Consider the following 16,365-nt stretch of genomic DNA (forward strand, 5'->3'; position numbering starts at 1 on the left):
TTGCTTAACATCATCTGGAAATAAACAACACTATTAAAAATGTAGAGTTATTGTTTTTGTCAGATATGCGAGTGTGCAGTAAGCCACAAATTCCTTTTCATCTTCTCATATTTTAACAATTAGTCACGCCCAATTTTTCCCAGGAAATATTGACTAAATTGCTAATCTAAAACATATTTCCTAGGCTACGTTCTCCGCAAACATGTAGAAAGGCAAGTGAGTTTGTTCCACAAACATGATTAGATGTCGTTTAGTTATATGTTAACACATCGGAAGAGCTGCACTGGAATCCACCACCTGTCCACCTGTTACCGACTTGCAGCAGATTTAGAAAACCTCACAACCCCCACCATGAGTGGGTGTGGCAGTGGGTGAGAAAATGAGAGAGGAAGCATCTTGTGGTATCTCCTCCAGTCAGCTGATTAAAGAGATGGGTTGAGCTAATTGCTACTTGGCAGCAGGAGCAAATGGTACTCTATCTCAGATATATTGATTTATTCATGCTAAAAACTATACTATATGTATCTCCTATTAGTGGTGTGCTGTAGATAGCGTCCTCTATCATTTCCTACATGTAGCATTCATTGGAGAAGAGGTGAACTACAGTATATCCTGAGTGGGTGTGGGTAGTAGAGATGTACTAAAAATATCTCTGGAGGCGTAAATCTAACGTACGTGATTGTCTCAGCTATCCTGTAAACCTCATTACTTTAATTTTATACATCTATATACATTTCCTGCAGAAGATCTCAACTGTGTCCTATAAACTACACACATAGTTTATACAAACACACATCCTTCTAAAAAAAATACAACAACAAAAAAAGCCCATCAGAAACCACAGGAGCCGCATCCTCCTCTGTGAAATTCAAGAACAGGAAGTTGACTTCACACTTATGCAATGCAGCATTTATCCAAGCCCACACGCTTCAGCCCTATTATGAAGTTGCAGTATGTATTCTGTGTTTGTTTGGCAACATTATGTAACAGTAATGTAACAGACTACACTGTTCATTATTTCCCACTTATCCAACAATTTAACCAGAGAAAAAATATGAAATAATGCAATCAAATGAGACATTTAAAAATATTAAGACAAACATATTTTATAGAAAACTGAAAGACTTCACTTTAACCTTCATTGGCTATGACTATGTTGTGCAACTAGGGGAGGACAAGAAGGGAAAGTGACACAAACACCACCTTCATGTCTTGCTATGACTTATTTCTTGAACTCAGTCGTGTTTGTCACCATTCCTGTCAAATTGTTGGTATCTGGAACCTTATCTGGTGGCCCCATGGTAGGTTCGTTTGCAGCCATACTCTTGCAAAAGGTAAAAAGGTTTTCTGTCTTTGAGTGTAGCAAGACTGTTGAACTGCACAAGCAAGAACTCTTGCAACAAGAAATCGCGACCCAAGTTTGATGAAAAATAGAAGTTTTGAAAAGATCCTAAACATTATATATAAATTATTAAAAGTCAAGTGGTGAACCCAAGTGGAGGAGATGGTGCAGAAGGTCTGTTTGATAATGCCTGGGTCTTTAAAGAGGCCAGTCATGATTTTATGACGATGGCAGGTACAGTATGTTCTTCAATAAATCCTGTGATGCTCTTTTTTGATGAAACATCAACATATCTGTCTCTGACCTCAAGCATGCATTTCCAGTGTGCACCACACATTCATGCCAGAAGCGTGTGTTATGTACAGTACTTTTGTATAATACAAGCATCATTACTGGAGATGTTTTCACCATTTGAAGCAGTGACTGGGCTCTTCGGGCTGATGGAGTGAGACTGTGGGACAGTAAATGGGATCATTAGGTCTAAGAAGATTCATGTGCTCAGGGGCACAAATGTAAAGCTTGTGGTGCAAGTTGATTTGTGGTTCCCTTCTGACCACCTGGCTTCTTCTACTACTTACACATGCTGGATGCATGTTTCACTTGAGGGTCTGTGTATTTTTTGACTGGGCATTCAAAGGGATTAGAGAACAAGCTTCTGAAAAGTAATTGCACCATTTTTCTTTAATTGTAGATGGATTTTGGAAATGTGTGTAAATCCTGAGGAGTATATGTGGAAGAGTATTGACTAACAAAGAAGACAGGGGTGACTCGTCCCCAAACGTTTATAATGGAACAACATCCACACAAAATGCTTGAATGTTTAAACACTTGATAAAGTTGTTACTGCCAACTCCCTCTCATCAAGTGATGAAATGTTATTTTCAGACTTAAGTTTGGTGTCTTGGGAGAAGACAGAACCCCATTTTCCATGCCCGCAGGTTTCAGCTCTGGTGTGGGATTCCCAAGCCCTCAGGAAAGCACAGTTTACAGCCTTCCCACAGTGGTGGTCAGTCAATGACTCTCTTCCTCTTTTTCTCTCTTCTGTTAAACTGAGATTTCGGCTTGGCTATGTTGTCAGCGGTTTGGGAAGCTGCCGAATGGTTTCTGGCTCTTTTTGAGAAGGGGGCATGGATTAAGAGGAGGAAGAGGAATCCCAGCCCCACCTCAACACCAAGATCCTCTGACTTAGTTCCATGACTAAGTTAGCCCCGACTCACCCCTCCTAACTCCAGTGTCTTCTTGGTGGCGGAAAATCCTTCCCATGAGTACTCCCCAGAAGTAATTAAACATGGATAGTTTATTGTAATGGATATTATAATGACGCCATTAACTAATCCCTATAGGCTCACCATCCAAACATACTGTATGCCCTTGTTTATGTTGACCTCTTTGGAGGAACATTAATTTTCTTCAGGAGCAGGAGTGTGAATAATACAGTGCAATGCAATTTTTTTCTCATAACATTTTTACTTTAGCCTCGTCAAATTACAGCTGTTTCCATATTTGCTGGAATATAAAATCCGCCAAGCTTCTACTTTGACATTATTCTTGTAACATAACTTTTACTGCAACCAAATATTATAAAAATGACAACTTTATTTGTTTTTCATAATAGGACGTAAAGAAACAACACCTGTATTCAACACCTGTATTCTTTAAAGGGGACCTATTATACTTTTTCGACTTTTCTGACCTATAAATTTAGTTAGAATGTTGTATTCTCACGTTAAACGATGCCAAAGTTTCAGATAATGAGGTTTGTACATTTGGAAGTGAGCTTTAAAAGAAGATGTTGATGGCTCAAAACACTTGGTTTCAAAGGGGCGTGGTAAAACTGTTCCTTTGTGACATCACAGTGTGGACGGACTTCCTTATATGGTTCATAGTTAGGAAGCACTTTGGGTGTGTGACCAACCACAGCGGAGTGGAAATGCTCGGAGGCGTGTCGTGGATTATATTAAAACAGACCATTTTGGCAGGAAGCACATATCAAAGGAAATACAACTGGAATAGGTGTGTAGCTGTTCTATAGGAGACTACAACTCCATACAAAGGGTTGAAAAATGAGCATCATCGGTCCCCTTTAATATTTCACCATTAAACTACTAAAATTACATTATCTTTTTTCGAATAATATTACAGTGTCCTTGTGAAATTACGACTTTTTTCCCTTAATGTTTTGACTTTTGATGTGAAATTACAGGCTGCACGGCGCACAAGTGGTTAGCGCGCAGGCCACACAGCCAGGAGACCAGTGTTCGATTCCACCCTCGGGCATCTCTGTGTGGAGTTTACATGTTCTCCATGTGCATGTGGGTTTCTCTGGGTACTCCAGTTTCCTCCCAGACTCCAAATGTTAAGTTAATTGGTGACTCCAAATTGTCCATAGGTATGAATGTGAGTGTGAATGGTTGTTTGTCTATATTTGCCCTGAGATTGGCTGGCCCCCGCCTCTCGCCCGAAGACAGCTGGCATGCCCGCAACCCTTGTGAGGATAAGCGGTACAAAATGAATGAATGAATGAATGTAAAATTACTGCAAATGTTTCTATTTTTGCTGTGCTCATGGAGTTTTTGTCAACTAAAACTGGTTTAAAACGACTACAAATTACTAAAATGTGATTAAAACTAATAAGCATTTTCATCCAAAAGACAACAACAACAACAAGTGCACCATATTGTATGCTAACTGGGAAATGTCTCCAAACAGCGCTGGAGACAATTTGGCCTCCCAGAAAGAGGGATCTAGATTTAAACCTGTCGGGGCTTTTCCATAAGACGTTGCTCCTCCCCAGGTGCTCTGGCTTCCCACCACAGACCATAAATGTGAGGGTAATTGGAGACTTAAAGAACACTTTGATGTGACTGGTTGACGGCATGCTCCTCAATATGCGTATGATTTGTCCGCGGTCTGATGTAATCAACAGTTATTGTACATCCATACTACCTGCAACGCTTCTCTGACTTTAATTGCGGTATTAAAATAGCCAAAGCAGAACCTTCCAAGCAGTCATTCTGGGTTTGTTTTCAACCTCAGGAGCCTAACTCATTCATCATGCCTGATCATTACTTCTAATGTACTGTAGTTGACATTGACACCATTGATATAGTACTTGTTAAAAGGCATAACCCTGTCTGCAGCTGTTTTCGAACACTTTTCTCTTTGTTTATAAAGCATCATTACTCCTGCGAGGCAAATGCCATACCAGACAAGCTTTATTACACACACAATAACTAAACATCAGTCAAATGAGAGGGAACCAATTAAGTGTATAAGAGCCATGTAACAGACTGCAAGAGTAATTACAGAGGCAATCACTTCACATCCTTCCTGCCACATTTCACTATTACCGGCTTCTTTGGAAAACAGTCAAATTAAGTCTCATTAAGCCGCTTTGAGGTTTTTAATTAAGGCACATTTTTAGAAAGTCTCAATATTTCCAAGTGTACTTCTTAATTAGATCAATAAAGATGAAGGAAGTACCGATGAAGTACTTTATAGAGTGGGACACCCTCCATGTAGGAAAAGTGCATCTGGATGTGAGGTGGTAACCCCCATGTGCAAGGTTACAGAATGACACAAGGATGAAAAATGAGGATTATTTTCAGGCTCATTCATCCACACCCAAGCGTTCCCATTGAACTGACCTGACACCAGCTCAAAACGGAAAGAGACTATTTTTCTTGGACCGCTTAACGACAAACTCGGTTGAGTCGTCATGATTTTCACAAATGGGAGCTCTGTATTTGTTTAGACAAACTTCACTGACCTTGATGTGTGCCATGAAAAGGGGGACTTCAAGGTGTAATTTCAACAGGTCAGATGCAGCATACCTGCATGCATGTGTGTGTATGTTCTAAGGATGCCGCAACTGGGGGAAACTATGAGTTCCGCAATGCCTTCAAAATGAGATCATTAGAAGTAAGGCACATGACAGTTATTAAATGGTAATAAGCAAAATGTAAGCGCCTGACAGCACAAACGCAAAGATTTCTGAAAGAAAGGTTAATAACCTTGAAAGCTTGGAGCTACAACATCAGTCCTAGGTCGGTAAGTTTACTTTTGAGTTGACACACCATGTGTACAGTACAGTGTACAGTACTGCAAAGTAACCAAGATCATTCAATAATCATATCACAATCGGACAAAAAACATATACCTGTATTTCATCATCCGTTGTGAGCATCCTCATTGTCGCAGTCTTGGCTGTTCTCTTTGGATTTCTTTCCTTCCTCCGAGCTTAACTCCTAGTATAATCGTGCACCTAAGAGAAATAACCAAAATGATTACATCATTTGTAAACTAGTTCCACTTTTGTGTTAATTATTTAATGTAAGAGTGCATCAATGTTAAACATTTCAGTATGTACAGTTGCACTCCAGCACTACAGGTGGCAGTTTGGTGAGAGACAATAAATATTTTTTTACAGTTAAGCCATACTTTTTGGCTGCTCCTTCTTTGACGGTGTTTGCAAAGTTGCAAGTTTTTATGTCAATAAGAGCAGTCTACTATGTATGTTGATGTCGAAATATGTTGCAAAACTGTGGCGCCAAACCATAAGGGTAAGAAGAGTTAGCAAAAGTGGTTACCTGCGTAGCAATATATTGTTGAGGTGGCAATTGGTGTAAAACATTGACTAATTTTCTGGTTCTGCATTGTTATCTGAATTCACACAAACTTTTCCTTGACCTACGGCATCCCTCCAGAAAGTTTTGTGGAAAACACATTTTTCTATAATAGTATAATAATGAGTAGTTCATAATCACTCACTCAGCACTCCAGCAGCGTTGTTGTTTTGTTTGTGTTTTCTGCGCCCTAAATACATCCCTGGAGACAGATGCTGAGTCCTTCAAGCAGAAAAAGAGATGGGAAGAAAGAGATGGCAGACCAAACAAAAAAGGCAGATGTGTGAGCACTTGAAAGGAGGACAGTGCCATCTAGAGACCTTGTAGCAACAGATGTCTAACAGGAAGTTGGGCAATTTGTTTCACAGGCACATAAAACAAGCTTAATCACAACCAGTTTTGAGGAGAAAAAAAACAAAACAAAAGCAAATGTTCCAAGTACCTGTCAGATATTCATTTATAATGAACTGAGAAGAGTTCACTAGTTTCGGTACAAATGGAAAAGATAATGACTGTAATATCTAACAATATATCTCATCAATAAAGATTTTTCATTTTAGAATATTCCAGTAGCCAGTAAAATGCTGTATTGTGTTTATTTAATCAACATACTCGAGTGTGAACCACATACAATAACCAGCCAATAACATACCTTTATACAAATTGTGAAATTATGCAAAACCAGATATGTGATTTTACGGTCTGGCTAATTTGCTAATTAATGCTCAACAAGTTACAGTGAAGAAAATAAGTATTTGAACACCCTGCTATTTTGCTATTTCTCCCACTAAGAAATCATGGAGGGGTCTGAAATTTTCATCGTAGGTGCATGTCCACTGTGAGAGAGATAAACTAAAAAGAAAAATCCAGAAATCACAATGCATGATTTTTTAACAATTTATTTGTGTGATACAGCTGCTAATAAGTATTTGAACACCTGAGAAAATGAATGTTAATATTTGGTACAGTAGCCTTTGTTTGCTATTACAGAGGTCAAACGTTTCCTGTAGTTTTTCACCAGGTTTGCACACACTGCAGGAGGGATCTTGGCCCACTCCTCCACACAGATCTTCTCTAGATCAGTCAGGTTTCTGGGCTGTCGCTGAGAAACACGGAGTTTGAGCTCCCTCCAAAGATTTTCGATTGGGTTCAGGTCTGGAGACTGGCTGGGCCATGCTAGAACCTTGATATGCTTCTTACGGAGCCACTCCTTGGTTTTCCTGGCTGTGTGCTTCGGGTCGTTGTCGTGTTGGAAGACCCAGCCACGACCCATCTTCAATGCTCTGACAGAGGGAAGGAGGTTGTTCCCCAAAATCTCACAATACACGGCCCCAGTCATCCTCTCTTTAATGCAGTGCACTCGTCCTGTCCCATGTGCAGAAAAACACCCCCAAAGCATGATGCTACCACCCCCATGCTTCACAGTAGGGATGGTGTTCTTCGGATTGTACTCTTCATTCTTCTTCCTCCAAACACGCTTATTGGAATTATGACCAAAAAGTTCTATTTTGGTCTCATCTGACCATAAAACTTTCTCCCATGACTCCTCTGTATCATCCAAATGGTCATATGCAAACTTAAGACGGGCCTTGACATGTGCTGGTTTAAGCAGGGGAACCTTTCGTGCCATGCATGATTTCACATCATGACGTCTTAGTGTATTACCTACAGTAACCTTGGAAACGGTGGTCCCAGCTCTTTTCAGGTCATTGACCAAGTCCTGTCGTGTAGTTCTGGGCTGATTCCTCACCTTTCTTAGAATCATTGAGACCCCACGAGGTGATATCTTGCATGGGGCTCCACTCCGATTGAGATTGACCGTCATGTTTAGCTTCTTCCATTTTCTAATGATAGCTCCAACAGTGGACCTTTTTTCACCAAGCTGCTTGGTAATTGCTCCGTAGCCCTTTCCAGCCTTGTGGAGGTGTACAATTTTGTCTCTGGTGTCTTTGGACAGCTCTTTGGTCTTCGCCATGTTACAAGTTAAAGTCTTACTGATTGTATGGGGTGGACAGGTGTCTTTATGCAGCTAACGACCTCAAACAGGTGCATCTGATTCAGGATGATACATGGAGTGCAGGTGGACTTCTAATGGGCAGACTAACAGGTCTTTCAGGGTCAGAATTCTAGATGATACACAGGTGTTCAAATACTTATTTGCAGCTGTATCACACAAATAAATTGTTAAAAAATCATGCATTGTGATTTCTGGATTTTTCTTTTTAGTTTATCTCTCTCACAGTGGACATGCACCTACGATGAAAATTTCAGACCCCTCCATGATTTCTAAGTGGGAGAAATAGCAAAATAGCAGGGTGTTCAAATACTTATTTTCTTCACTGTAAATTAAGGAACATCACATCCAGGCCCACCCCTTTCACGCTTAGAAAAATAGAGACAGGTATCTGAGACCAGAATAAAGTGGCAAATTCCCCCAGTCACCTGTCAGACCCTGGTGGTGTGGTGTAATGGTACAGCTGCTGCCTTTTGAGACAGCGACTGCATGTTGATCCTGGCCCCAGACGACCAAATGAAAGTTTGCTTTGAGTCCAAATTTGGCCCGGAGCTGCCCTGATCATAAGATTGCAGTCACACGGCTCAGCTTGCCTGAAAAGGAGTAGGAAGAAGCAGAGCATTATTTGTTGAGCATGGTAATATTAACAAGACCAGAATCAGATAATACTATGATGAGCAATAGCAGTCTTCATTCCCCACATCATCGGTTAGTAAAGTAGGAAAAAAAAAAACTTACATTGGCAGAACTTCACAACCTGGGCCCCGTTTCATGAAGCAGGTTTAGTGAAAACTCTGAGTATGTTAACCCTGAAATGAGGGAAACTCTGAGTTTTCCGTTTCACAAAGGGAGGTAAGTCAAACCAGAGACAGAGGAGTAACTCCAGCCTGTTTCACAGAGAGAGGTAACTTAACCTCGGTGTCAGTTACTATGGCAACAGACTCTGTGAACATAACCTGGTCGGGACCAGGTTTTCTTCAATGAACCTCGAGTTTTTTTCTGTCTCCGCCCTCTTACGCTACACACGGTGTGATTCATTCATTGCCGCGCGTGTTTAAAGCCAGTTCGGTCGTTTTTCTTCAAGGTGTGCTGTGTGTCGCATTGTTTTTTGAACCATGGCATGTCCGTTTGTAGAAGACCCTGTAGACCAGGGGTGGGCAAACTACGGCCCGGGGGCCACATCCGGCCCGCCAAGTGTTTGAATACGGCCCGCCCAATCTTTCCAAAGTATTTCATTTAAACTCAACATACAACCTGGCATCATGGCCTGAGCCAACCTTTTGATGGTTTTATCAATTTCGTTTTTTTGACATGGTCTGTTGTTTACAAAGTGCTCCTGAAAAAAGGGACACAAGCACATAATAATAATAATTATAATTATTAGATTATTATAATTAGTATTAGAACGATTATGATTATTATAAATATTATATTAATGCTAATTATTATATTAATTATATATAATAGTATTGTTATATTTGCATATTTTACATAATAATAATATAATTATTATTTTAATTTTATTGTAATTATTATAATATTTTATTATTTTTTAAATATTTAAATATAAATATAAAAATAATAAATAATAATAGCAGATTGCATGACAATTTTACAGATACAATAATACCAGGTGGACTGTTACGTGTAAAATATATAGTCTGCCCCCCGCCCCCCCGGAAATTTTGTCATATCAATGCGGCCCGCGAGTCAAAAAGTTTGCCCACCCCTACTGTAGACGAAGAGGCACTACTACTCAAAAGAGAGCTCCGCATTCGTAGGGAAGTTATCCACAGGCCGAGATTGGACACGCTATCATTTCCAGATAATTTTCTTTTCGAACGGTACCGCTTCACTTCACCATCCATCACTTACATCCATAATCTCATCCGTCAGGACATTCAAAACATCACCAACCGTGGACGTCCAGTGTCATCCACCCAGATTCTGTATGTTGCTCTTCGGTTTTTTGCCAACGGAAGTTTTTTATATAATATAGGTGATGCAGAAAACATTAGCAAGGCCACCGTCTGCAGAGCTGTGAGAAAAGTGTCCCTAGCACTAAAAAGACGAATCAACTCCTTCGTTGTGTTCCCGGGACATAAACCCGTGGGGGTCATCAAGGAGGAATTCCACAGAATTGCAGGTGAATGTAGAAATCAGTTAAAATGTATGATTATAAATCATATTCAGTTAATGACATGGTGCTGCAACCTCACACTGGGATTTGTCTTTTTAATTTCTTTTAGGATTCCCTGGTGTGATAAGGTGCATCGATGGGACGCACATTCCCATCGTTGCTCCTTCAGAAAATGAAGGAGACTATGTGAACAGAAAATCCACTCACAGCATCAATGTGCAGGTAGATTGAATGTCAGACTGCATCAAACTGCAAAAACTCAAAATCATACCAACAATATTTGTCTTATTTCTTGTCAAAATGTCTAATTTCTGATCAAAACGAATCACACCTAAAAGTAAATTGTTTTTAGACAATGTTCACGTGTTTCAATCACATTTCCCTTAAAAAAATAATTTGAAAAATCTGTCAGTGGAGCAAGTTTGTTATTTCTACTTATTTCAATTGAAAATGTGCGTGAAACAAGTGAAAATTGCCTGAAAACCAGTTACTTTTTATGTGGTGTCTTAAGTGTAAAGACATTTGATGAGAAATGTAGACCAACTACATGGTCACCCATGGTGAATCGAGGGAACGGGGCTCCATTGATGAGGGCTTTTTAAAGTCGTGGTGCACGCGCTTAACTCAGAGTGAACAAACTCTGTGTTGATTGAACCAAATGAAATCGCCTGTTCTGAAACCCGTAACTCAGAGTTTCCTGTCTCAGAGTAGATCAACTCAGAGTTCAGGGTTAGACTCAAAGTTGGTTGAACCTGCTTCGTGAAACGGGGCCCTGCTCGTGTAGAACACCAACCAATAAAACCATACACAGGATAATATAAGATTAATATGGGTTTACTGAACAGAAATAAAGTATACAAAGCAAAATTCAATGAGACATTCAGTCGAAGCACAATTTTCGACAGTTGGTCTTTTGCTTTTCTATCAATATCAATGTTGTATGAGGTTTTGTAAGACATGCAGAATTTCTGATTCTGTCACAACTGTAAACTTCTTCTAAGCCACATGTTGGAGTAAAAACACAGGACACAAAATGCATTTACTTTACATGATTGCACTGCTATTGATTGCTTATGTCAGTTAAGTTGTATAGAATGAATGCATACTAAATGTAGACATATTGAATCCTAACTAACCGAGACTGAAGGGTTTATACAGTAGAACCAGTTTAAGTCGACGACCCTCGGACTGGCTGAGTGAAATAGATACAAGCGCTTGTTGACATACCTGAAACCAAAACTTGTGAATGCTGATGCTTTTGTGAGCGACATAAGGAGAATGGGCTAAAATTAAGAATTTTGAACCTACGGCAGTTGTTCGTTTGCATTTTGTTCATTGGTGTTGAAAAATCCTGTTTGATATGACCACACTTTTGTCTTAAAGCTTACTTTTCAATGAACAGGAAGTCTCTTTGCGTGTTTTAATGCTATGTCAGTAAACAGTAGTTTTTGTTAGTATATTGCTGCTTAGCGATAATGAGGAAGTTGACAATACAACGACACATTCAATTTTTTCATAGAAACGACCCCTTTGGATCTTATATTTTATGTCCATTTTTGTCGACATCAACTTCAGCAGGCACTTTTTAGTAATAAGAACACGGTAGCCCACCGAGCTTGATAAATTGGTCGACATAGATGGGTTGTCCACTTAAGTGGGTCCCACTGCATAATGAATACATAGTAAATACCATATTTTCTGGACTATAAGTCGCTCCCGAGTATAAGTCGCACAAGGCCAAAAACGCATAATTAGGTCGAAAAAAACATACATAAGTCGCATTGAAGTATAAGTCGCATTTTTTGTGGGGAATTTATTTTACAAACTAATTGACCAAAACGGACATTACGTCATCTTGGAAGGCAAGTTCTAACAATAAAAGAATAGAGAACAGGCTGAATAGGTGTAAGACATGCTAACACAATGGTTATTCGGCTACACAAAAAATAAACATGAACAGAAAAGGTGTCCTGTGTTTATGTAACATAAACAGTTTTTTCATTTATAAGTCGCTCTGGAGTATAAGTCGCAGGAACAGCTAACCTTATAAAAAAAGTGCAACTTATAGTCCGGAAAATACGGTATACTCTAGTGAAAGGGTAGACAAACTACGGCCCGGGGGCCACATCTGGCCTGCCCGTTCTTTCCAAAGTATTTAATTTAAACTTACAACCTGGCATCATGGCTTGAGCCGACCTTTTGATGGTTTAGTCTGGCCCCCCATAAATTTTGCAATGCAGCCCGCGAGGCAAAACATTCGCCCACCCCTGCTCTAGTAAGATACAAGCAATAATAAATAGTAAAAGAAAACAAGACCCTGACTGGGGGAGTGAAAGGTTGGTTGAATGTACGTATATGAAAAATCTAATATTCCATTCTAAATAAATTGGGTCCACCAGAGCCACAATGCTGTGGTAAGAAAGCGATAGTGAAGATGCAAGGCTGTTAGTTCTGATGAAGCAGGAAGTTGTTGAAGGGTTGAGGAAGTGGCAGCGATGGTATATGCTGCAGACGTTTTTTCCCCAGGACTCTGCGTATCCTGATGCGACACAGGTGGGTCAACCTGCTAGGACATTCTGACAAAAACAAAGAGACAGTTAGTCGGATGCCATAGTAGCATATTATATTTATAATACAAATGAATGTTTATTATTGTCCATGTTTTCTGTACATTCAACTCGTAATTCATTTGACTAGGACTAGAATCCTAAATGTAGGTTTTTATTATTATTAATAGTAGTTAATCCAATCTCTTACTTTGCATACTTTAGCAGCCTGTGTTGCTACTACAGTTAATTATTGTATATTTAAGCGAAATATGCTTAATTATGCCATTAAGCCAACTAACCCACCTTGGTTATGAGGAAAGACCAACTTCATAATAGAATGTGATATCATCAGTCATTTTTCATTTTGACTTACTCCTCGCTTCCAGGAAGACCCTGAGGGCTTCTGGATCCACCTTTCTCCGGTTGGGAGCCTCCATCTCAGCCTCATTCCAGGGCACATAGACTGGGTTGGCCCCATGGTCCAGCAGAAGTTGGACAAAGGCCACCTCACATCCATGTCGTAGCACAGCATCCAGAAGGCAGGAGGCGGGGCCACGAGTCAGAGCATCGTGGCAAACAGGCCCTGAGTAGTTGAAGTCTGGCTGAGCACCAGCCTCCAGCAGAGCCCGGAAGCAGCGCAGGTTGTGGTAGGCAGCACTGATGTAGAGAGGACACACCACCAAAGTGCTGAGGGTGCGGGCACATAAGGGAATCCGGGGACCCAGCTGATGATCCATGTCGACATCAGCATTAAACCTGAAACATGGTAACATTAGTCACTGTACTACTTTTTTAGAAAGCATTGTGCCTTTCATTAAAAATACTGATTGATTACATAGGCAAGTACTTAATACCAAAAAGAAACACTGTATTTAGCAAGTGTGCGTTAATCATTTTTATGATGGCACACAGAAACTACTGGGTGCAGTCAATCATGATCATTTACGAGAAGTTAATGGAACTTGACTTTGTCAAGTTAAAAGACATTCTCAACTACAAGGAAGAGTTTTTAAAGGATTGGAATGGAATTAAGAAGGAATGTACTAAATCGTGCGCAGAAATTTCAGCCTGTACGTATAATTTTGACTGAATTTGAGAAAACCCCAAATATGTACAAATGTGTGCACCCAATTCATGTTTTTAAAAATCATTGCCTGGTATTATTATTAAATCTCCAAATTATGTAAACTTATTCTCACAACTCTATCGATATTTATGACAGACCATACTGGTTCTCTAACAGATCCAACCATATTTGTGGAACGTGCAGGTCTGCTATTGAGTATTTACGTAAACCCAGTCCAAAGCTCACCGGATGAGTTCCTGAAGTACATCTAACCGACCAACACGTACAGCATGGTAAAGTGGTGTACTGCGGTGGTGACGGCTCCCGTTGGGGTTGGCTCCAGCCTCAAGGAGGACACGTACACAGTCCAGGTGACCATTGACCACAGCGACGTACAACGCCGTTTGGCCTTTGACATCAACGAGGTCCACCTCAGCCCCTTGAGAAATAAGGTAAGCCACACAGGTGACGTGCCCTGCTGTGGCTGCAATTCGCAGAGGGGTGCAGGGCAGACAGCCACAACACCAAACACATTTCTCATTAATACGCCTGAAATGACAGGAAAGACAGGAGTTATGATTGATTGGTTGGTGACAACTTTTACAGGGAAAATATTGGAGCCAAATGTATACAAATATAAATAGGTAAATACTCAATTCTGAGTGTGATGGGAGTTATGGACAGTTGTGGCTGAGAATTTATGATTGCAAACTGCGGTTGAATATGACACGGAGACAGACAGGAAGTCAAGAACATGGATCAATAACTGTGTTGGACCAACATCTATGAAATACACATGTTTCTTTTACTACTGCAGTAAAACTACTTACCGGAGTGTTGGAATGACCCACTCTTGCTTTTATTTATTCATGAAGCTGCACTCTAGCTTTACTGGATTCATTTACTTACGTATATTATGTATTTTAAATGCAGACTTGCCAACAAGAGTATTTCCACCAAATAGGGGACAATAGTATTGTGATGTTTCACTGCTGCTCTCCATCCAAGTCCTTGCTCTTGCAAGCAACTGTCCATCAACAAACCTGTTTATTTAATCTAATACACATAACCCACTCATTTCCAAAGCACTCCTCCTTACTCTCTGAAGCCATCCTCCTGTAGTAGGTTTCTCAGGGTGTCCAGATCACCGACATAGGCTGCATTGTGAAGTCGCATGTCATCCTGCTCCAGAGATTTGTCACAGAACTGCTCCTGGAGCCATTCTTTGAGGTTACGACCTGGTTAACAACCATACAGATTAAACCAAATTACAACACACAGTAAATTGTCTTTATCGTAATCTGATACAATTGTAATTTACCAGCGTGTAAGACAAACATGTAATTAAATTAAAGAACTGTACAAAAACGAAATAAAATGAATGAGGAGCCGCAAACTTTTGTTTATATGTCAAAAGGTTAATTGTTATAGCCACACTATAAAAACAGCTTTAAATGTCTCTCATTTGTGATCGGAGAGTATTGTACATTCAGTATGTAACAATGGCGGCAATGATGCATTCTAGTTACCTGCTGCAGTCACACTGGGCAGATCAGAAACAGTAATGACAGGCAAATGACAACGAGAAGGCTCGTCAACATCAGCCTCGGCACCCTCAGCCATTTTCTTGCTGTGGAGACGACACCGTAGTCTAATTACAATACAGATGGTCTAAACAAGAAGCTAACAATGACACAGGAAACATGAAAACTAACTACAAGAAGGCGAGTCTGATGAGCTCAGAGAGTTACTTCCGGATTGACATCAGCTGTTCCTTTAAAGGGACAGTACCATATGATCTGACGAAATCTCATAAACAAGAAGGTAAAAAGAACCTTCCTCTTGTGGGTCGGTCGGCAATGACCCGTTTTAGGTTTGAACTGCTTAAACCTTTAACGACTTGGTTGTGCTGCACATATTGATGAGAGAAACGTCGGTGTAGTTGAATGTACGTTGCCGTGAGCATGATTAGTCTGAAGGTAACCAGGAAGTGTGCGAGCTTTCCAATTAGGGGATGGGTGATGCTGCACGTGTTAGCGTCGATATATAACAAGTAAATACAGGTCCAATGTTGACGATTCTGATACCGATTTACTTATACTTTTTTCCCAATCATTGAATTGTAAGATGTTGCCTTTAATTTGGTAATTGTGTTTATTGTCAAAATAAAACACAGTAAAACATCACAGACTTATTGACCATGCATCATAGACTGCAAAATCACAGAAGATTACTGAGGAAGGCTCAAATTTCCAAACCCCAAGGATGGGGCTTACCAATTGGGACAGTCAAAGTGCTTGTTACACTTGTATCATCGTGGGTTCTTATGGGTTAATTTTCAAAAAAATTGTCAATGTGTGCAAAATCTTTAAAAATTTTGTTAGACCATGTCCTGCTGAAACAGGGACATAATATGTACACTGGGACCAATAAACCAGAGCTATAAAAAGACAGGCTTTGCTACACATCTCAAAATATAGCTTGGGGCTCTGCCACATATCGGCCAGTCAGCTACTGATGTTGGAGCTATAAGTTTGATTATTTTGTATGTCCTGTACTACTTTGGTCTGAGGTCAGGTTCAAGATTTAAGTAGAGGTCGACAGATTACAGGATTAGTGAGCTGCCACA

The 16,365-nt window shown here is 40.1% G+C and overlaps 1 protein-coding gene across 1 annotated transcript; it reads right to left on the reverse strand.

Moving 5' to 3' along the window:
* Window positions 1–10,939: 10,939 nt before the first annotated feature.
* Window positions 10,940–15,502, reverse strand: asb1 (ankyrin repeat and SOCS box containing 1). The gene is made up of 5 exons (XM_058082640.2): window positions 15,266–15,502; window positions 14,836–14,974; window positions 13,983–14,285; window positions 13,044–13,426; window positions 10,940–12,697 (listed from the first exon to the last, which is right to left on the reverse strand). The coding sequence occupies exons 1-5, from the start codon at window positions 15,357–15,359 to the stop codon at window positions 12,567–12,569; spliced, it is 1,050 nt and encodes a 349-aa protein (XP_057938623.2). The 5' UTR covers window positions 15,360–15,502; the 3' UTR covers window positions 10,940–12,566.
* Window positions 15,503–16,365: the final 863 nt, after the last annotated feature.

This window comes from Doryrhamphus excisus, linkage group LG12 (assembly GCF_037039965.1).
Source record: "Doryrhamphus excisus strain RoL-2023G ecotype Guam linkage group LG12, RoL_Dexc_Guam_v1.1, whole genome shotgun sequence".
In the NCBI taxonomy this organism is placed as follows: Eukaryota; Metazoa; Chordata; class Actinopteri; order Syngnathiformes; family Syngnathidae; genus Doryrhamphus; species Doryrhamphus excisus.

Bases quoted from the DNA above. Each gene is read 5' to 3' on its own strand.
- asb1 (XM_058082640.2), bottom strand. From the start codon at position 15,359: ATGGCTGAGGGTGCCGAGGCTGATGTTGACGAGCCTTCTCGTTGTCAT. The intron at 14,975-15,265 runs GTAACTAGAATG...GTTGTTAACCAG, and splicing joins GCCCAGTGTGACTGCAGCAG to GTCGTAACCTCAAAGAATGG. The intron at 14,286-14,835 runs GTAAGGAGGAGT...CTGTCATTTCAG, and splicing joins CAGGAGGATGGCTTCAGAGA to GCGTATTAATGAGAAATGTG.